Source organism: Xenopus tropicalis, chromosome 2 (genome assembly GCF_000004195.4).
Source record: "Xenopus tropicalis strain Nigerian chromosome 2, UCB_Xtro_10.0, whole genome shotgun sequence".
Taxonomy (NCBI): domain Eukaryota; kingdom Metazoa; phylum Chordata; class Amphibia; order Anura; family Pipidae; genus Xenopus; species Xenopus tropicalis.
Window position 1 is genome coordinate 147,346,374 of NC_030678.2, and position 22,951 is coordinate 147,369,324.

The following is a 22,951-nucleotide window of genomic DNA, read 5'->3' on the forward strand; positions in this document are numbered from 1 at the left end:
CTGACTGTCCCAGGGGACAGAGTGTGTGGGATAAGCAGCTACAGTGAAACACTGAGATTGCGTGTGCAGGAACGCACAGCCATGGCAAGGTGTCAGCACTGTGGGTGTGAATTTGGGTCTAGGTATGATAGCATGCGCCTTGTGCTGACAGCATCAACGTTTTTATTTTCCGCTTGCTGGGCGGCTGATTTCTTTCTTGTTTAATTACACTTTTTTGTTCATATGGAAATCTGGCCTACTGCCACTGAACTGATAAACTGGAAAAAATATTAAGTAAGGGTACTAGCAGATTGGGTTTTGTACCAAGAGCGTAGAACATTGTGTGCTGTACCTATCACTTTTACTAGGGATGGCCAATCTGTGACTCTCACTCTGTTGCTACAGTTCCCAGCATTCCATTGCAGCCATAGAATGTCAGGGGGCCAATGGGAGTTCCAGTTCTGCAGTGGCCAGAGACCACAGGTTGGACATAGCCACAGTAGTGCTTGAATCTCAGTGTAGCTAAACATGAATTTGTCACTGTGAGTCATATTGGAGTGTGTCAGTATTGCTTTCCTGTTTCTACAATTCTTGCATTTTTGGCACGCAGTCTCCATTGGTTCCACTGTGTGGGTTTTCCTCACAGTTTCCTTGTTTCTCTATATATTGTTACACCTTTATTAGGAATTTTGTGTAAACGCAGCATTCCAGACAGAGCGATCCCAACATTTACTATTAGATCTCATATCTAATATTAGGGTGTTGCTCCTGACATTTTGTCACCACAAATATCCCATAACCCAGAATCAGTTGTCTCTATGATAAATCTAATTGGTAAGATGCATAAATGTGAACATAATGCATGTTAAATCCCTTACAGGATTTCCCCAGTCAGCTCAAAATGTATTCACCTAGGGTGTGCAACTTTTATTTATGTGTGACAAAGCAAACATGTGGCAAGTACCCCAAAACATATGTCTACTTGAACCTACTTAGCTGGATCATCTTGGAAACACTCTCATACTTTGTGCAAAGCTCACCAGCCATATCCCTTCTTCTAGGCATCCATCTGGCCTGGACTGTGATTCAAAATAGGCCCTGGCATTTCCAGTATAAGGAAGCCCAATCCACAGATTGCCAGTCCAGGCATGGCAGCCATTAAAACCTGTGCTGCTTGGATTTACGCCTATATACTTCATAAAGGAAAGTTATAAACAAAAGTACTCCATAATATTGTACATCTGCACTTTGTGATTTGAAAGTTGTAGATATTAAAGGTACAACTTTAGAGTAAGAGTGAGCCTTTTTTTGTTGATTTTTTTTAAAATATTTTCAAGTGATGGACTTCTATAGTAAGAGAACCAAAAACAGTTAAGAATGGGACAAATTTTTATGCAGCCCCCTAACATTACATTCCATATGAGTTACTGACAAAGGTTTTTTATGTTAGTTTCTTCATGGCTTACCAGAATGCCTGCATTAGGGACAAATGGCAGTTAATAGCCTGCCTAGGCAGTTAACATTTTATGGCCATTATAAATAGTTCTTTCTTTGAAGTGCAGTGCATGCAAAAACTGTTTCCTCCATTTTAGATATTTGGGCTAAAAAAAAAAAATATTTTCCCCACTCGTTCCTGTCTCGAGTTTTTTCAGAGCTAGATTTTTATGAGTTTGCAGAGGTGGGAACTGGGTAAATGGGGCCTTCAAGCTTTCTTTTATTTTCCTCCCCTTGATGTGTTGATTCCAGTCTGGGTCCCTCATAAAATGTCCCTTTAAACATCTTAACTACTTTTCTCCATCCCCCTTTCCCCTTCACAGCCATAATCCTTTGTATGCGGTATGTGCTGCCCTTAACAGCAGCAATTATTGGATACCTTTATGTTGCCTTGCAAAAGTTCATGGCTTATCTGTACTTATATATGCTTTTTTTTTTTTTTTTTTTAGAATAATTACAGAGTCTCAAAAAATGAAAACTTTTAACCAGTTTAAGCTATTTAGCCAGTGTCAGGTCATTGTGGGTAGGGGAGACTGGTGTGCCAAAGACTGGCATAGGTGTTGCTTTTCATATTTTGTGATGACAGAAATCTACATAGCAAAGCTTATCATTCTTTGCAATAAAACTTAGCTATCTCTTTACTTGTTGATGCTATGTGTTTCTGCAGCTGAATAACAAAGACTAAGGACTCAGGCTAATTTCCCCTTATTTTAGTTTACCTATTAATTCTGAGTTTCCCAGGGTGCTAATTCTAGTTCTCTAATTATTTTTTCTTTGTCCTGTCTAAAATATTTCTGTCTTAAGTACTTTTTTCTTCTCAGCCGTGCAACTTGCATATCTTACTTCCTCCCATCTCACGTTGGCATAACTGAGTAGGAGAAGGGGGTTTTGCCACCGCACATGAGTGACGCGTGTGTGAGATGGTTGCGATAGAGGTGCCTGTCAGAGGAAGGAAGTGAGGCAGACCAAGTGGCGCTGTGACATCACATGGTGCATCTACGTGAAGGTGCAGGATTTGTCACATCATGGTTGGGATTTATCACACCATGGGTGGTACAGATTGCTTCATGTGGCCCTGCACTAAATTCATTGTGTATTCACACAGGCAAAAGACACAAAAAAAGAATTCTCAGTACTACTGGTATGTAGTAGTCATCTCTATCTTTAATCATGCCAATTGCACAGTACAAATGGTGTCGTAAATCATTCTGGATTTAGTTTAGGCAACAGTAGGCAGACAGGATCTTATTATCAAGACACAAAAGAACACTTGTATCTTACTGGCATATTTACCTGCATGTGGGTAAGTTTGTCTATGTGTGGGTGTGTGTAGTACATTCTTAAGATCCGCATTGGTTTAAACCCTCACTCATTTCATGGCTATAGTATCTATACCTCTATAGAATTAGCATTAGCTGTAAGCTTTTCAGACAGCATCTGGTTTTCATGGTAATAATAATAAAGGAAACTATACACGCACGGACACCTGGTTTCGTAAATATTCGGTGCGTGTATGGTGGGTTGACGAAGAAACCGTTATCGGCAAAAGCCTTGGATATCGGTCATCTCACCGAGGCAAATTTTAATTTGGCTCTTTTGAAGACACCTCAACATCGGCAGTAGGTTAATGTTGAATCATCAGATAGGGGTAGAATTCTACCTGTTGTTGTTATTACCTGCATATCTGACCATTTAGCTCTTGACATTAGTGGAGTGGACGAACGAGTGGTCATAGGAAAGATTTTTATTGTAACTTGTATGGCCGCATTAATAGTAATGATAATAGAGAATGGCTAGCCAACCGAGCGAGTCCAAGGGTGGTGCATTCCACAGGTGTGTGCTGCCTTGCCTTTATCACCATCACCGAGATCAAATTAAAGTGAATCTCCCTCTCCTCCCCTGAAGGGCTGATTGTTTTGTTGTGTTCAGAAGCTATTAAGTAGGATTAGGCCCTGGACTGTAACGAGATATGCCCAGGAAATGGTACAGCTGATAACCAGCCCTACCAACAGACTTTTAGTTATGGAAATTTCAGCTGCCCTCTGTGGCCCCTCAGGCTGTCTCCATTTTGTTGTGCTCAGTATGCTAAACCTCTAATGAATAGGATTTACTTGGTTTCAAAACATACAAGAACTCTGCCTTTTCTTCATCCATATCCAAATCATAAGGCCCAATACCCTAGAAGAGTAGCCAAGCCAAACATAACTGCACCTCTACCAGAAAGTAACAGTGATATTGCAGGATCAACAACTCCAAAGTCGGCTCAGAAGATTCCATGGTGCCAGTAGTCACAATAAAAACATTCACTGTGAAAATCAAGTCAGGCACTACCCCACCCCTGCCTCTGGGACACTGTTCAGCTCACTCTGCTGGTTCCCAGCTGAAGCTGTGTATGACCAGCAGACCAGCAGATGATATCATCTATATATCACAGCATTTTCTCTAGAAGGGCAATGTTTCTTCCAACTTTTTTTGCCCATGCATAACTTGTATTTGCTTTTATTGTGCTACTGCATGTGTTTATACACACTTCCTCTGAGTGTGCAGAACTGATTGTAATGTGGTTATTTTTGTGGTGTGATATATGTATTTTCTATGTCTACGAGAGTGTCTAATTCTGGCTCGGTTTAACTAACACTGACAAACTGAAAGCTTTATGCAGCCAACAAAGGAGCAGAAGATGTCATGGCCCATTGTATGATTGTGGATTTCTGTGAGCAATGTGTCACCAAAAAGTACAGACTCAGCAGAGCTACAGTGAGATATGCAGGAAAGGGGCAAGCCAGCCTTTTGTAATGGATCCTTTATTGTCATGGGAAGAGGATTACTGCAGGGACTTAGGGCCCTTATTCTGTGATCCAGTTAAACTTTAATGATGTCAAGTGCATGTTGTGTGCACAAAAAAGGGGGTGGGGGTGAGACAGGGGAGTTATCTAAGGAATTTGCTGAAAACTCTCCTTCCTTCATACATTGGGACAATACAAAACGGAAGAAGAGACTCTGTGTGGCTGCATTATCTACTTTTTACTACGGAAATATCCTGTTATTTTACTGCAGTGTTCTAGATTTTAACACCACCCTTAGGCGACTGATCTGACAACATTGCCAGCTTTCCTGCTCTAATAACAAAAGGGGTTGTTGCAATATCTCACTGGACATACTACTTTTCCAGGGCTACTATACTGTTGACCTGTTGTCTGCTTTATCATGTGGTAGGCTTTAGGCCACTGTAAAATAAATGGTTTGACCATTCAGCCTACCTCTGGCATAGCACAAACTATCATAGTTTTAAAGGCATTCCCACCAACCAGCCATTAAAAGCTCTGGGCCAGCTTCACAAGTTGGGAATGACTGTGCAGGTCCTGTATAAGCTGGCAGTTTTCTTTGAGTAAACTCACCACCATCCCTAATAATGTTTTCTTGTGGCTACTTTCTGATTATAATAAGGTTGTAGGATCTTAGGTCCAGCCCAAAAGTTTCATTTTATAGGTTGTATTTAATGGTGGTTTATTAAAGGGCTGAAAAGGGAATTTACCTTGCACCACCGAAGCTGGTCTAAGCAATATTGGGCAATTATTCATTTATTTTTTACAACTCTCCAATAAATGGTTGCCCATGGTTACACAGCATTGTATACAGAGGTAATTACATTTTAGGCTGAAGAGACATGATATGTTCCTGATTTTCCTTGGTTCCAGTGTCCAGTTTGCTATCAGTCCACTGACCCACTATTTTCATTTAACCTTACCTATCCAAAGATTTAATTATATTATATTTCAGTAGCAAAAAAATATGTATCTTACTAAGGTTGTCTGTGGTGTTATCAGTCATAAGAAAACTCTCACTATTACCATAAAAAGAAAAGCAGTTCTCTGGTTTTGATTCATTTTGCTTGGTGCAGCCCCCATTGCCGTACCTTCCAATAAGCTGGTTACCCCAGGCTCCAAATGGGTATATCTACCATAGTACTGGCACTGAATGCTTGTCTTATGTGACAGGCAGGATCATAACTGTTAATTAATTCAGTAAGTTCTCGCTGACCCGAGTTAACCCCACAAGTGTCACATCAGAGCAGAGCCACGCGTGTTATATTCAAGGTCACTGCAGATGAATATAATTAAACTGTTACTACAAAAGAGCCTCCCATTAGATATTTCATGTAACCAGTCGGCAGTGGATGATGGGTTTGACCACTTAAATTGTTTCTAATTCCACTGTAGTAGCTTCAAGATATGCATGTGGAGATCAGTACTTTTTGGCTGGAAAGATAAAACCTTTTTCTCTCTTCGCTTTGCCATGTATTATATAACGGCAGATATTTGATTCAAGTGCATACAGACATACATATACACAACACTAAGGAGTTGGGAAACCTAGTTTAACAGTGCACTAATATACTTGTTGAAGGTCTTTTGTCAAGACTGTTGTTATTTTGTGACCATTCAGCATATCATATTGATTTATTAAATGGACACTAATGACTTGTTTTCAATGGAAATGTTGTAGCTGTGCATTAGTTTCATAATATGACCCATTAATCGACTACCAATGATATTCTCTGAATGTCGGGTATATATTGGCTCTAGGTTACTCAGCATGGCTTAGTCTCATACAGCTAGCCCCACTAGCAAGCCAGTTACTTCCTTTAGACTAGAGTTTAGAAGCTACAGGGGTGGGCAAATCCCCATGATATCAGAAAGGACATCACAGCAATGTTTTCTGTGTAAGCCTCACAACTAAGTATTTCAGTGATCGTTAATCTGATTCCAGTCATGCACCTAGATCAGAAATGGGCATAAACATCTTGCCCGTAACATAATAAAAAGCACTGTTTGCCCAGTAGCAGTAGCCATTATCAACCAATAAGATGTTTCCTTTTAAACAGGTGACCAGTAAATTCTAGCTGCTGATTGGTGCTGTGGGTTACTACTCCTGGGTTAGTACATAACCCCCTTAGTGTTGTGCCAATGCACACTTCTGCCCTGCCGGCACACCCTAATGCGTATACATCTGAAGCAACTGCCACGCTCAGGAAATGCAGAGCATGAACAAAGATTAACCACTTCTTTTATTTCTGATATATTCTGTGCATGTTTTGTGAAGGCTTAAACCATTCTTCATTATCATTGCATGTTTACAAAAGTAAAAACAGTCTAGATTGTATATAATAATTGCACTGAGGTTATTGGATCTAAATATTTGAAACAAGTGGTGACTTACAGCTTATTACCATAAAGAATTATAGAGGCGATAGGTCAATTTACACACATAAATATACAGTTAATAAATTTCCATAAACTTGGACCTAAGGAGCAGGGAGAGTTTACACCCACAATGTCATGTATATAAATCCTCTATACATTACATTACGCTTTTAAATTTAGACATCTTTATTGTGTATCATTATTGCAAAATGGGATACAAGTAAATGATAGCTATTGTGTTACGTCTGTTATTGAGCTCTTTCATACTTCTGTGTGTGTTTCTATTCAGTAAGACTGGTTTAGCTGGGCCTTGTAGTTTAAAATCATAAAAATGTTTAAAAAACAAACAAACATATAGTAAATAAAATAATACACACAGCTAAGCTAAATACCAACCCTTATAAATGATGCTATCTGGCAAAATGTCAGCCGGTGGCTGCCTGTAAATCTGCTAAGCACTATCTGTAAAGAAGGAAGAAGAAAATATTGTGTAATCATTGTATACACAAATGAAAAACCCATTATACCTGATAAGGTCTTGCTAACATAAAGGATTCCTGCATTTTTATAGTCCATATTTACAGACACTTTCTCTGTAATAATATTTCCATCACATTCTCACCTGTGTTCTTAGATCATACCTAACATTAGCAGTAGACCTCACTGAGCCAGTTTACCTGTTTTGGCTAAGTGGGGAGTAAATAGGGCTGATACAGTTGCTGTGCCCTTAGCACAATGATCACATCACACTGATGGCCCAATGCAGTCTTTTTGAGAGTGGGTTTGAACTGAATCCAGGATTTGGTTAAATTCCATTGGATTTGGATTTAGCTGAGCTGAACTGGATTCGAACCCTTAGTCTACACTGGGAGATAGTGTCACGCAATAAATCTCTCTGCTACCACGGGTGACAAATCTCCCCGAAATGCCCTTCTACTTACTGGCAACAAAGTGAATCGCAGGTGGAAATACATGCAACTTAGTTTTTCCAAAGTCGCACAATGCCTGCAGGCAAGTTCCAACAACTTTGCAAAACAAAACAACACATATGCCTTTCCACTGGTGATTCACTTAGTTGCCTGTGTAAATACATTTCGGGGAGATTAGTTGCCCGCGGTAGCAGAGATTTATCATAGGCGACTAATCTCTCCTTGGGGCATTAGCCTTAAAGGGCTATGGAGTTTATGTTACCTCTGACTTACCCAAAATTGCTTCCGACTCCACAGCTCTGGATAAATAAAGGCAACAATTTTTTATCCACACCAATATTTGTCAGTATGTATATTAGGCTTTGGTTTTGATCAAATCTTTGGGAATTCATTTTAGTTCTGACCCAGATCTTAAAATGATGGATTTAGTGCATCCCTGTTTGAGAAAAGATTGGTTTCATGGCTCAATGCAGTTCTCAGCAGCCATACATTCTTCTACATCAGGCCTGTTCATGTCTAGCACCTACTGCGGTCACTTGGTAGTCCCACTATCTATCTATCTATCTATCTATCTATCTATCTATCTATCTATCTATCTATCTATCTATCATTTAGGCTTGATGTATCTAGCATGCACCCATCCAGCTTTTAATGAACTAGAGTTCACAGCATCCCTCAAGAGCCTTTAGCTGTGCCTTTTTAATTCAGCAGCAGCTGGAGGGCTGCAAATGGGATAGCCATGAATTTTTCAACCTGTCATCAGTAGAGGAGAAGCCTAGCTCCAGCATTCCCCATCCCTCGCTCCAGTCGTACATCATTGTCATTGGCCAGCAAGCCCATTGTTCTGAGATGCGGCATATGTTTGTCCATAGCTGTTTGTAATCCCGGGCAGTGTTTCATGTGGGAATCCTTCAATGTCACAGATGTAGTTTTTGTTTAATGCGGCTCACCCCCAAATTTCCCCGTTTGCCTTACATCTCAATAGGCTTAACAGTAAGACTTTCCTCTGTCTTTGTGCAAATAACACACAAGTACAAAGAGGACCTGCACTTCAGAAGGATGCATTGAGAGCAGGTCCCAGCTTGTAACACCATTTTTGATTAGTATTTGGTGTATTTGTGGAATCTGTTGCTGTGATTACCAGTACTAGCATGCATAATGTAGATTTATACCAGCAAAATTTACAGCAAAATTACCCCTCTTGCAAACACAAAATGGGCAGAATTCTTCAAAAGAAAGGGTAAATGTATATGAGGTGCTTAGGGGATTTGGGGGCTCTACTGCTGAGATGATGGGAGTTGTAGTTCTGCAGCAGCTGTGTTACATATCCATGTTTCTCGGAGCACACAGTCACGGCCCATGGGATCATCACCAACTGACTTGTTGCTTGAGGTCTTTTTGCAGAGCTATGAATATGGTTCATGTGTGAATGTGTCTCTGGGTGTAGTCGTGCTCCGTAAGGTGTGTGTGCATGTTTGTGTCTGTTCCAGTGCATGCCTGTATGTTTGTGTTTGGGTGTGTGTGTATCTGGAATGCTCTATAGGGCTTCACTCACTGACAATAGGTGAAATGTTCTAGCAAGGCTAAGCTGAAAATCTTTTCAACACCTGGGGGGAGAGCTCTCCCTCTCTAATGCAAACACCCCTCTCTGGCCAAATTGAAAACCAACATAACCGGTCCCTCAGGTAGAAGTAGCTTTTAACCCCTTCTTTCCAGGAGAGAACCCTGCATTTGTCTCATTCATGACATATAACAACACAGGGCACGATTGGAGTCTCCAACAAGATACTTGTATAAAATAGGCGACTATGGGAAAAGTACCTATAATAACTTCTTATAGATTAAACCAAACAGTGCCCTAGTATGGGTATAGCTAAACTGCTGCCTGGGCCTGGGCAAATTAGACTGTAACTGGAGTCTCACAGTGAAAACTGAAACTGCTTTGCTGAAAATCTCCGGTGATTATACCCATTCCAGTGGATGCCTCCACCTCTTCCTTTCTTTCATCGTTTTTTTTTTTCAGCAACAATGGAAGCAAATGATAGATAAGGCAGGCACATGTTAAAGAAGAGTTAGGCAGAGGAGGTGGTTACTCACATGTGGTAAAAAGGGTGCTTGTGACTTGTTCCCCGCGTACAGTTGCCACCTCACCCCTTTAATACCGGTCACATATTAAATACACGTCCTGCATGCCTAATTAGCAATTAATTTAGATCAATGCTGAAGACTGAACTGATTCATGTCCAGCCATGCAGCATGCATCTAAATTAATTGCCAACTAGCCATGCCGGATGCCTGTTCAATATGTGGCTGGTATTAAGGGGGCAACTCCTACCGCGATGGCAGTGTTGCAAATTTGCAAATGGGACTAGGCTTGGCATGAGTTTATGACCTAAATGACATGATTTAATTTCAGACTGTAAATATGGCAGTTGTTAGTGTTTGGTATTGGCCACTGAAACTGGAGAAGAACCTGCAGGGGGGGGCGAGATGTGTCTTTGAAACCTCACCTCATCACTTCTGTCTTTCCAAGTAAATAGACCCAAGAAGGGGAGATCTTAATCAGCAATTCTCTGTAGACACTGCTTTGTGTATAAATGAGCAAAGAATGGAGGTTCCACTCTTCCTGCTGAGAAATTCAAATGCTGCAGGACAGAGGTGTTTGTAGTGGGGGGAAGGAGCTGTTGATGGAATATGAGCTATTGTCTTATCTTTAAAGAGGTGAAAATCAGGCAGCTTTCAGTGCATTGTATGCCCAATCTGTGTTGTTTTACATAGTAATTGCATGCCAGCATGGGCGGGGGAGGCAAACCTGTATTAAAAGAACCAAAGAAACTGACTCCTACAATGGAATGGACAGGACAGAAGCCTAAGCAATGGGCCGTTCAGAGATAGTCATTTATTAATCCTTCCCTGCTGATGTGTTCAGCAGCACTTTACTGAAATGTGCCTTTTTAATTAAGGTGACTGTAAGAAATAGCTTCTGATACCTGAAACTGCATTCATTGCAACCCCAACTGTTTGTCTGTGGCCTGAACTATATGAGCACAGATTTCCCCAGGTCAGCATTGTGCAAGTCAGATATAGTCATACAGTGAATAATATCACTTAACCGACTGTTACATCTCTGCTGTGAGCTTTTTCCATAACCATACAGGCAGGTTAACTTGCGCCTAATAAAATTGACCCTAGTGTGTGTGTGATAGGGACTTAGATTGTAAGGCTAATGCCACACGTAGCGTATTCTTGGCAAGGTGAAAAACGCAAATTGAGAATACGCAGACACACACAGCTGATATACGTCAAAAAAAGCATGACTTTCTATTTTTGACGGATATTGGCTACATGTGCCTACACTGAGTGTTTTCAGTGCTTCCCGGTGCAGGCACAAGTTTTTTCAAGCGTAGGGGCGTATTCTCAACGTTTTTTGGCTTGCTGAGAATATGCTATGTGTGGCATTAGTTTAAAATCTGTTGATTAAAATAGGAATCAGCTGAAAATACTGGTAAGCGCGCAAATATTGCACAAAGACTTTTTTTTGCGCTCATAAAAGCCCTGGTTGCTATAGCCATAAGTAATTTATTGTCACGAAAAGAACAAACTGGGCTGTGTGTCACACATTTGAGTTAAGTTTTTAGCATGACATAGAGAGTAATATCCGGAGACCGATTGCAGCTGGTGTTCATTTTTTATTATCTGTAGTTTTTAATTATTTCTATTTTATTCAGCAGCTCTCTAATTTGGAGTTTCAGCAGCTATCTGGTTGCTAGGGTCCAAATTACTTTAGCAACCATTGAGTGCTTTGAATGAGAGACTGGTATATTAATAGGAGAGTACCTCAATAGAAAAACAAGTTATAAAAAGTAACAAAGAAACTGTAGCCTCACAGAGCAATAGTTTATTGGCTGGTGGGGTCAGTGACCCCTAATGGAACACTGTAAGGAGTCAAATAATTCAAAAATTATAAAAAAAATATATAATTAAGACCAATTGAGAAGTCACAAAGAATTGGCCATTCTATAACATACTAAAAGTTAACTACCCCTTTAACAGACTCAGACTAATATATGTGCTTTCACGTCAGTTTGTAGTTTTCCTGTAAATCTTATCTGTTGAAATGTGTTTTCCTAAGTATTTTGTATTTTAAAAAGAAAGAATGTTTTTCAAAATGATCTGTACTACTTTAACCAAATGTTTAATTTGGAAAGTATATCTATTTAGTGCAAGAAAATTCCTTAGGCATACACTTTATAGGAGATGTTGTCATTTAATCTCAGTCTCTGCAGGGGGAGAGAGCAGTCTGCTAAAATAGTATTTTGTTATAACACCTTTGTAATTAAGGGTGCGGAGAAGTGGCAGACTATCAGGGGGAACTCACACACTACTCACTGCAGCTCTAGCTGGGAGGGGGCACAATGGAGAAAGAATAGCTTAGGACAATTTAACATTCGGCAACCAGATAGCTGCTGAAATACCATACTAGAGAGCTGCTGAACAAAATGCTAAATAACAGAAAACCACAAAAACTAAAAAGTGAAGGCCAGTTGTATATTGTCACAGAATATACTATATATAAATATATTTAGAGATGAACAACCTTTATTTGTCACTCTAAAATTAAAAAAGCAGATATTTCTTGCCAGATATCAGCCAGTATTGTCATTTGTAGCAAAGGTCAATAAAATACATTTTTGGATTTTCAGGATTATCGGTTACTGTGCCCTGTACCTCACTTATAATTCATTGGGTCAGCACCCAACGCTATTCCTCCATTTATATGGTGGCTTTTTAAAAAACCTTTTATACTAAAAAAACTGCTTCACCTTTAAAAGGGAATAACTCTGTAACACAATCAATCAATCAATCAGGTCAATTGATAAATCTCTAGGTGTTGGAAATACCAGACCCGCAGGACAGAGAAAAAAGTTTCTTTTTTTTGCCTGTGTTATAATAGGCCGTGCTGTCTTCATCCATTCACTCCTCCTTTGTGTGCTTCTTTCTTCCTTCCCTGTAATGTAAGCCCTTCTTCAGTGCTGCCGCACTTTGTCTCTGTCTCCCAGTGCTGCGTGGATGAAAGAGAGGTGAATGTCAGCAGGGGGAATAAGAGAGAGAGAAACACTACACTGTGTCTTTGATTGATGACTTTCTAAGTGCTGCTAGCAATCTTAATGAAGTAATGGGAGCTAAATGTCACAGTGCCAGGGGCACAAGTATTTTAATGGCTCATTAAGGTTATTGATAGGGCAAAATAAAATACCAATAAAGCAGAACCCATGTTTGCATGTAAACGTGTAGTAATAGTGGCTCAAGCAATGGCTCACAGTGACGCTACAATCATTGCCATACACTAGTATGTGGCACAGTTGTGCAGTAATTGTAGCAAATCCATCAGTAACAAATCAGTGCAGCCAATGGGACACCTCAAACAGTAACAGAGACACATAGTGAATGTGACATAAATCAGTGACATGTGTAGTGTGTGGCACCCCATCAGTAATACAGTCATAAATATAGAAACTATGGACATATGTTTGTAAATATAGCACACCCATCAGCACCAGAGCCTTACACTGAATATGGCAGTTAGTAACAGCACACAACTACACAGCCTTACAGTAAATGTGGCCAGGCCCAGACTGGCAATTTGTGGGTTCTGGCAAATCCCTGGCAGGGGTCTTTTTGGGCCTCCATGTACTTCAAATTTTGAATCCCAGTCCATGCCTGAATGTGGCACACCAGTCGGTAACACAGTCTAGTAGCGGAAGTGACACACAAATCAATTGCCACAAGCACAGCAAGCATGGCACACTAGTCAAACACATCAAGTAGATCCAGTATATAACACAGGTTTTCTGGGCATGTGACACTGTCTAGTAGATACAAATGTTTAATCCATAAATTTAATACATAAGAAGCAATAGCAATAAAACGTGCTGGGATCTGTAGTTCAATTACAGCTGACCAGGCGCATGTTAGTGGTCCCTCTATTAGTAGTCTATTACACTAACAAGACAGAAACATGAAAGTAAAAAAGAAAGATGAAAGGTGGAAAGCAGTGTGTGTGTGTGTGGTAATTTCAGCTCCCTGGTTCATAGCTGTATGGGATGGGGTCTTGTGGGGTTCACATTTGCCCGCAGCTCTCTGGGGATATGAAGTTGCTGGAGCCCCCACCCCTCTAACCTGTTGATGCTGGAATGCACATTCAGGGCAATGTAACAGGAAATTCTGTGTGTTGAAAGCTTGGATAGAAAGCATCTGCAAAGCTGCCTCGGGGGGAACGCTCTCAGCCTGAGGGGGCTGCAGGGGCTGGGTTACATTAGGGTTAAGGCTGCCTTCTTTTCCCCCTCTGCTGGTTATTTTGGGCTGCACTAAATTAGTAGCACATGTCTCTCTGGATGTTCACATTTCAACTTCCTTTAGTCAAAGGCTTTGCCTAATAACATGGGGGGTGGGATAATAAAATCCCCCTGTATTAAGAAGCCTTAGATGATGTAATTAATGTCCATCTCTTTAAACTCTCTTTTACTACCTGACTCCAGGTATTGAGATCTCTCTGCCTACACACGGGTGGGGGCAGCCTATATTCCTGTGAGTGTTTCCTTAGCCTTAAATAAATCCTATTCCCGACTTGCGTTGTCTCACAGTAATGTGATTGAGCTCATTGCTGGGCCTGCTGCCTCCCGTCTCTTCTTGTGTTGCACAAGCCAGGGTATTTGCGTTGTGCTGCGGTAATAATAGACTGGGAGGTGAAAGGACCAGGTTCAAGGAAAAGTAGATCTCAGATGGATAAGTAATGAAACACCGGGCATCTCAGTCTCTCTCATACTTCCACTGTTACAAATCACACATAAATTAAAGATGGCTGCTCTTCTGTAACTCAATAGCTCTAGCCTGCATTTAATAATCAATGGAGGCCAGTTGTGTTTCAGAGACTGTAAGAAAGTTTATTCTTGTGTTCCTAAACGCCCCATTCTCTTTTTTTCTTATGTGTGCTCAGCTGTAGAAACACAAAGTACCAGCTCGGAGGAAATGGTGCCCAGTTCACCCTCACCACCACCACCTCCACGTGTTTACAAGCCCTGCTTCGTCTGCAACGACAAGTCTTCGGGTTATCACTACGGGGTCAGCTCATGCGAGGGGTGCAAGGTGAGACACCTTAACTGTTTTCTAAGCTTCTCTGGCCCTGATAAAAGTTGTATTAGAACTGATGTGTTAGTGACCTGGAATTTGCTATTTCCTATCAATCCCTAGACAACAGTTATATTTATTTTTGTGTGTTAAACTGGCAAAGAAGCAATGTGAGATATGAGCCTTAAGTTGACCAGAGACCAGCTGACATTGTCTGCTGATTCACCAACTCTGACTTGGCAGTTCATTGGCTTGTGCATTGGAACAAAGGAATCAGGCAATTGCAATTTCAATGGGACTAACACTGCATCAGACTGTGCTAGATGATCTGTGTAGGCATCTATTGCAATATGATCCTTGGCCAGGGGGGCATCCAGTTGTATCAGTGCAATTTGGCCTACAACTCGGGTGGCCCAACCCTAACTCTAAAAAAAACAAGTTGTTTAATATTTACCATTTTGTTCCAGAGCAGAAAATAATACTTTCTTTGAATGCAATAGCATAGCAAGGGCATGGATAATTGCTGAGCAGCGCTGAACTCTACATCCCCATAAGGCATAATGGCTCTCAACTGCTTAAAAAGCTAACAGTTGCCAAAATGTTGATATATCCAAAAACCAAAGACCAAAAAAGACCAAATCCTTTTGGATTTCCCTGTTCTATCTCTGATAAATCAATAAAGCTTATTTCAGCCAATGGAGAAATACCTCAATCTATCTCTGACGCTTCCATTTTTACTGGGGGGATTTTTTTTAGCACATATTTATAGAGTTTTCTCCACCTGGCTCCTTCCTTTCCCACCAAGCACAATTTTTTTTTCTGGGAGTATGTGATCCTCCTTCAGGTATTCTGTTCCTCACTATTGAAATATGCCATATACTGACAACCCAAGGCCCCAAGCATTTTGGTTAGTAGGTCCCGTACTATGATTGATTTCTACAACCTTCTAATGCTTTATTTCTTATAATACCTTTATTTCCAGTTCCAGACTTCCTGCCTCTGGTTCTATTACTGTATTTCATACTTTATCCTCTGTTTCTTTCTTTTTTCTTATTATCCCTGACTCTTCACCTCACTTCATTAATCTCTCCAGTTGTGTTATATCTTTTTATTTCTTTCCATCCATTCATCTCACACCCTTCCCTCTTTGTGACAGGGCTTTTTCCGACGCAGTATACAGAAAAATATGGTATATACATGTCACCGGGACAAGAACTGCCAAATCAATAAGGTGACACGGAATCGTTGCCAGTTTTGCCGACTGCAGAAATGCTTCCAGGTCGGAATGTCTAAAGAGGGTGAGTTCATTGTCAGATACAGTATCCTAAGCACTTCCCAATGTACAAAAGTTTAAAGCTGCTTATAGCCTTTTCCTTCAACTGTCTTGAGATGGTTAAGACTGTGAACTCTGCATTCCTTGTAATCCCAGCACCTCATTTTGTCCCTTGGGTGCTTGTGTAACTAGATTCTTTACACGGAGAGGCTCCTTGGTTCTGAGTTACAGAAGTATAAACAAATGCTCAAGGAGCCATCAAGCCCTACTGCTATCATCAAAGTAAGAGGGATTTTTTACTTAAATGGGATGGGGGCACCCAAACCTTAACTGTAGAAATGAAGAAAATAAATTTAAAAAGAGAATGTCACCAACAGTCCATCCCTTAGGGGAAGAAGTAAATTATCACTATGGGGCATACTCTTGACCCTTTATAATGTTTGCAATAACTGTGTAAAGATTTATCAGCTCGAATTTGGTGCAGAATTCAGACAAAAACCATTTGAATGGATTTGGTCTATATAATTTACTTACCCCCCCATAAAACAACAAACCCATTTCTGGCCAGCTAAAAGTAGGTGTTACTAATCCATGTGTGTGACTTAAGCCTAACAGCTGGAGGGCCACAGTTTGAGCATCACACTTTGCCTTGAGGTGGTCTCGATTTAGTTCAAAGAGGGTGATGTAAGAAAAGATACCGAATTTGCACCAGGCCTAGTAACCCACAGGAACCAATCAGATATTTGCTTTTAAAATTTTCATGTTTGTGTCTAATCTTAATTTTACACACTTTTTTGCCACCATTTCTTGAATTTCTCACCCCCTTCTTACATTGTGCCCATCCTTTCCCCCTCCTTCATTCTCCCTGCTAAGCGTCTGTGCCCTTCTCATTCTATAATTGGGTTTCCGGCGCCTGGCTTCCTGTTGTTAGGGACCCACACACTTTATCCCGAGGTGAAAAGGAAGTTCATTAGGAAATGTGTGAGGAAAGTCAGGACACAAGGGAGGAGGGTAAGGGAGATAGAGAGGAGAGCGGTGAAAAATATAATAGTTGGCGCAGAGAGTCGGCATGATACGCCAGTGACTGGTACATTAGAAGGTTAGGCATCAGGTTAATAACAACATTAGATTAAGAGGATTTCTCATTTTAAAGAAAAAAGCCCTTTATTCTACTCCCTCCAAACACTGGATAAAACCTACTGCAGTGGTTGCCAAGCTGTGGGGCAGAAGTCTTGAAAGAGCAGGGGGCCTAGACTGACAAAATTTGGCAGCCCACAACCAGTACGAGCTGCCCAACCCATGTGTTAAGGGCCAGCCTGTGCAACCCTACTTTAGACTTATAGTATAGTGTCTATTAGAGCCATTTCAAGTGTGTGGCCTGTTATGGGATAATGGGAACCCAACCAAATGTTCAGCTGCAAATGGGAAGCCTAAACCCAAAAAGTCTCAAGAACTCTTCCATACAATGTAGATATAAAACATGTGATTTTTGCAAAGTTACAGTATCCAGAAATCCTGAGGTTGTAGATCACTACTTTTATACATAGGGTTATGGCACTCTGGGGTCACCTCTCTTTGACTAGAGTGAGGAGAGCTATTTATTTAAGACTGGAGCAACCATATTTTATCTAGGGGACAATAAATTAATCCATGGGCAAATAAATCATTTCTTTTACTTTCAGCACTTACACTTGATATACCTATGCCTTTTGCAAAAACTGCCTGATATGTGTGTATGTGGAGGGGACAGGGTATAAGCTTTCCAGAGCAGAGACATGATCCATCACTGTCCCCGCTGTGCTCCAGCCCCACCACCTGCAGGCAAGGACAGAGGTCACACTGGAGGGTTAAATGCCAGGTCACAAGCCATTTAGCAACAGGCATTAGACAGCAGACACAAGGCTAGGAAATCATTCAAGTAGAAAAGAATTGCTTCTGTTTACAGGAGTTTCTAATTAATAATCCAATTGTAATACTTTTGGAAAAGTGAAATCAATATATTTACGCAGTAGCTTGTAGCTCAGAGCTAACTATACAAAAAAAGGGAATTTATAATTAGTGAAATATACTCCTTTTATAAGGGCTTACAGATTATTAGTTAGCATTGTAAGTAGTAATGTATTTATCTATTCTTCATACTGTATATTGTATAGCAATAGTACGTGCTGTAGTCTTGTCAACAAACCAATGAAAAAGGAGGAGAGATTCAGGTTTATAGAGCAAATGCAAATGTAATAAAACAGGAAGGTAAAAGTGCCCGCTCATAGGCTGTATATTGTAGAATTACATTACTTATTACACTTAGTTCCATTTTTCATTTATTTTTCAAACTGTATGATTATTGTTGACAAGCGAACTAGGCACTCAAATTCTGAAGCACAGCCAAAAGGAACACCAGATGAATTACTGTGATCAGCACATGTATCATCAGCAAGTCCAAATTTGTTTTATTTATGCAAAACCACATATATTCACTATATGACCTTTATAGCAGTGCTAATAAACCTATTTCCCTCTTGTTCACTCTCCTTGCACTTTGACTACCAAGTGACTATCTTTTGAAGGACCATTTATTACTGGTGGGAAATTTAATGGGTGTAGGTTTCTAGGGTCCCTATCATTCATTTTTTTTTCTTCATATTTTGTTTTTCACAGCGGTGAGAAACGACAGAAACAAGAAGAAGAAGGAAATAAAAGAGGAGGTGGTGGTACCAGACAGCTATGAGATGCCCCCGGAAATGGAAGAGCTTATTCAGAAAGTCAGCAAAGCACATCAAGAAACCTTTCCTTCTCTCTGCCAGCTAGGCAAATACACCACGGTAAGAACCCTCTCGGCGGGCTTTGAACACTAGCCTCCTTGTCTCACTGTGAGTTCGGACCATCCTATTCATAGCAGGCTCGCTTTCTTGTTTGGTATGTGGTAGAACATGGTTCTGATGAAACAACTCCAGCATTTGTATTACTGATTCATTGAACTAACAGCCACAAGTGTGTGTAGTGGATTTTAATGGCAGTTAAGATTTAAAAAACACAAATCTCTTGTGAATGTAAATGGATATACATCTTAAGATGTTGTGTGCTTTTAAGTAAGCAGGCGTTAATTGCTGTATATCTGTTCCTTCAGAACTCCAGTGCTGATCACAGGGTACAGTTGGACTTGGGCTTGTGGGATAAATTCAGTGAACTGTCCACCAAGTGTATCATTAAGATTGTGGAGTTTGCCAAACGTTTGCCTGGATTCACCACATTGACCATCGCTGACCAAATCACCCTATTGAAATCTGCCTGCCTTGATATTCTGGTAAGAAGAATTCTCAGCCTGTGGGACAGTAATATATTTGCCCATAATAAAGCTAATCTTTACCTTAACTAAGACTTGTCCTCCACTGTAAATATATCATCAGTTTAGTGGTTAAAAGCTATAGAGCCATAAAGCATATCTCGGTTAAGAAAATGTCTGCTGTCTTCTGTACCCCCACCCTAATTCTAAAAACTCTTTAATAAAAATCTATGCTAAAAAAAGAAAATATCTGCATGTTATATGACTTACAGGCAACCAAGGACTGGATCACCACAGGGTTCTGTAAAATGCCAATAGCTCTATACCACAAATGCACCATTGCATTCCTCAGCTCCTTTGATATCTAAGCAAACCATGATCTTGTTCCATAAAACCTGCTGCCACGTGTGGCATTACCCATAGGTAGGGTAACTGCTTTGGTCAGTAACCCTATGGGCCAATATACTGAGTAATTGCCATTAGATGTCTGCCTGTATGTGACCACCTTTGTGGGGGAGCTTAGTAACCATTTAATATAGAAAAGTTTAAGAGGCTATTATGCCAATGGAAATATATACATTTTTATGTCTGGTATGCTTACAGTCAAAATGCCATTAATAACCTGTGCAAGCATGTAAAATAATTGTATTTTCTATTACAGATGCTACGGATTTGCACACGCTACACTCCTGAACAAGACACCATGACCTTCTCAGATGGCCTTACTCTAAACCGTACCCAGATGCACAATGCCGGGTTTGGGCCTCTTACAGACCTGGTTTTTGCATTTGCAGACCAGCTACTCCCATTAGAAATGGATGACACAGAGACTGGACTTCTGAGCGCCATCTGTTTAATTTGTGGAGGTATTACAACTTTGTCAAGTTCCTTGAATTTGGCTGAGGGCTCCTGCCTAAAGGCCAACTGAGAGTTAATTAAAGTGAATATGAATATCGAGAAATGTGATGAAACCTGTTTGAGATTCCTTGATACTTAAGAGGTATGGTTTGCATGTGATTTCTTAACAGATCGGATGGATTTAGAGGAGCCAGAGAAAGTGGAGAAGCTACAAGAACCACTTCTTGAGGCCCTGAAGTTTTATGCTCGTCGGCGAAGGCCTGACAAACCTTACATGTTTCCTCGTATGCTTATGAAAATCACTGACCTGCGCGGGATCAGTACAAAAGGTAACTTACCAAATAAGCAGTACCAGTAAGGATTAAGTAGATATATTAATGTATTAAAGCATGCTAGCAAGAAGTGGCTGGTATAAAATAATGGCTATAACAACAGAAAAAGCAAGCAGTGTGACACTAATGAGTGTACAGAGGTTAAAAATATGCTAATCCTGGATAAAAGGGGAGCTGTGCAAGCAGTATACTAGTGGTGGTTAACAGGCAGCTTTGAAGAGCAAGCAGTGTAGTAAGGCTAAGGACCCATGAAGCAAGTTAGTTGCCCGCAAAAGATCGCTGCTACCGCTCACGACTAACCACTGAAATGCCTTTCCACCGGCAACAATAGGAGTTGCCGGTGGAAAGGCAGACTCATTGCTTCGGCTTTCTGAAGTCACTCAAAGTTATCTCCTGCAGGCAACTTTGCGCAACTTTGTAAAGCTGAAGTGATGTGTTGCCCTTTCCACCGTCAATTCCCATTGTTGCCGTATTTTAATACTTGGTACATGGGATATTTGTAGGAAGTAACAAAGCCCAACAAACTTTGAGGGAGGTACTTTTCACCAGGTAACAGGAGGTACTATGTAACAGCTAGCAGGAGTTACTATTTACCAGGTAGCAGGAATTTGGCAAGGGGTAACTAGTGAGGTGTTTGATTGGGGCACACAATATACAAAAGAGCGATTGAGGGACAGTGTACTGGAACACTTTGCTTGACACTCTTGACTCTAACATGTATAATGTGTGACAGGTGCTGAGCGAGCAATCACATTGAAGATGGAGATACCAGGACCAATGCCTCCGTTGATTCGTGAGATGCTGGAGAATCCTGAAGCCTTTGAAGATGGTGCTGAGACCCCTAAACCCAGCGAGCGTCCCTCCAGTGAGAGTAGTGATGGAAGTCCCACAGAAGAAGATAGCAGTGGCTCCAAGACCCCCTAATTGTCCTTGAGATACTGGGGAAAAGATATCCCAAAGCCAAAACACTTTGTATGAGCCACATCAGTTCTACCCATTATATGAGGCATTCTGGGGTACCTCAAATCAAAGCAGGGTTCTGTAACCATTCTAGTGGCTCAATAGTGCTCTTATGTACTGAGGCAAAAAGCCTTCCTCTTTAAGAGGTTGACTGGAATAGACTGTGTTCTAACATCTTTTCCTGAGGACCCTGGAGATTCTTATGCGTTCCTTTGCCATGTCAGGCAGCTGAAATGTCTAAAGACTCGTTGCAGTACAAGCGCAGAAGTCCCTGATGTTACAGGAGAACTTGGATATTTCTAAGGAGTCTTCTCCACCCTCAGCATTTTGCCAAAGATTATGATGACCTTTGACCCTCCAAAAAGAGAAATAAAAGGTCTTGCAGCTGAATGGCACAAGCATCTCAAGTAGAATAATACCAGCAGCAGAGAGACGGCCTTTATCTCTGAATGGGTCTGAAGCACATTGCTCGGTGTGTGTGTGTACATATGCATATACATATTAATATACAAGCACACACATTTATATATAAATATATACACACATGTATGTATGTGCGTTATTAAATATATTTGCTATTGCATTGTTTTTATGCTTTTTTTTCCATTGGCTGAAACGAGGTCATATGACTATAAATAAAGCCTGTTAATCATTTGCAATGACATCATTGAATGTGCGTTGAAGTATGAAATATTTTGCACAATAGAAGACACATTTTTCAGCATTTGGTACAATAACATACATTAATGTAATACAGTGTATAACCTAACCATGGTGGAACTGAAAGTATACCCCAAAACACTCCTATTCATTTATACTTCATGTTACTGAACTTTTGTAGCCATTTTGATGGGACCATATGGGGGCAATTCTGGATGCTTAAAATAATCCCAGGATGCTAAACATTGTGTAATTTTGTAACTTGCAATAAATTAAATGCATACGTGCATTCCCTGTATATTGCCTTATCTTAGGTATTGCAGTAACCTTAGACCTTGGAGCCATGCAAAGCATACTGGGGCCCAGCCTAGCCATGGAATCCATAGTCATGTTTGATTGTCATCATCATTTCAATGTAATTTGGGCTACTGGCCCACCTTGCAGTGTCAAATCGAAAAATTCCTGTTACCCTTCTATACTCTTGCTTTAATAATCTTTCACAAAAACCCAGTAGGAACATGCTCCCACACTTTATTATGGCCTGTAAAGAGATGTGTTATACTAGCATGGGATTTCCCACAAAGAAGAATTCTATAGGAAAAAAATAATGTAAATTGTCCCTTTATTGGAAAAATGTGCCTGATTGTAATTATTCATATTTCAGTGTGATGTGGTGGTGTCTTACACAATAATTCATATGGGAGTGTGGTGCCTCAGCCATGAGATTAATTCATATCCCAGTATAGAGGTTTAGCAATAGGCTCTGCTTACACATTACATTTCATTCTTTCTCTTGTACTAATTCACACCCCAGTGTGGAGACTTGCAGTCCTCTTAACCAGTGTGGGGCCTAG

General features: G+C 40.5%; 1 protein-coding gene across 5 annotated transcripts in view; it reads left to right on the plus strand.

Moving 5' to 3' along the window:
• The window catches only part of rarg (retinoic acid receptor, gamma), a 116,762-nt gene extending 94,376 nt beyond the window's left edge, over positions 1-22,386 (plus strand). For 4 of the 5 annotated variants that reach the window (XM_031897206.1, XM_031897207.1, XM_002936633.5 and 1 more), the window contains 7 exons: positions 14,604-14,752; positions 15,891-16,032; positions 18,663-18,826; positions 19,132-19,308; positions 19,949-20,153; positions 20,316-20,474; positions 21,211-22,386. In XM_031897206.1, coding sequence (XP_031753066.1) covers positions 14,604-14,752; positions 15,891-16,032; positions 18,663-18,826; positions 19,132-19,308; positions 19,949-20,153; positions 20,316-20,474; positions 21,211-21,401 — 1,187 coding nt within the window. In that variant the 3' untranslated portion in view covers positions 21,402-22,386. The remainder of the gene's footprint in view (positions 1-14,603; positions 14,753-15,890; positions 16,033-18,662; positions 18,827-19,131; positions 19,309-19,948; positions 20,154-20,315; positions 20,475-21,210) is intronic. The other variant, XM_002936635.5, reaches the window with a different exon arrangement.
• The last annotated feature ends 565 nt before the right edge of the window (positions 22,387-22,951 follow it).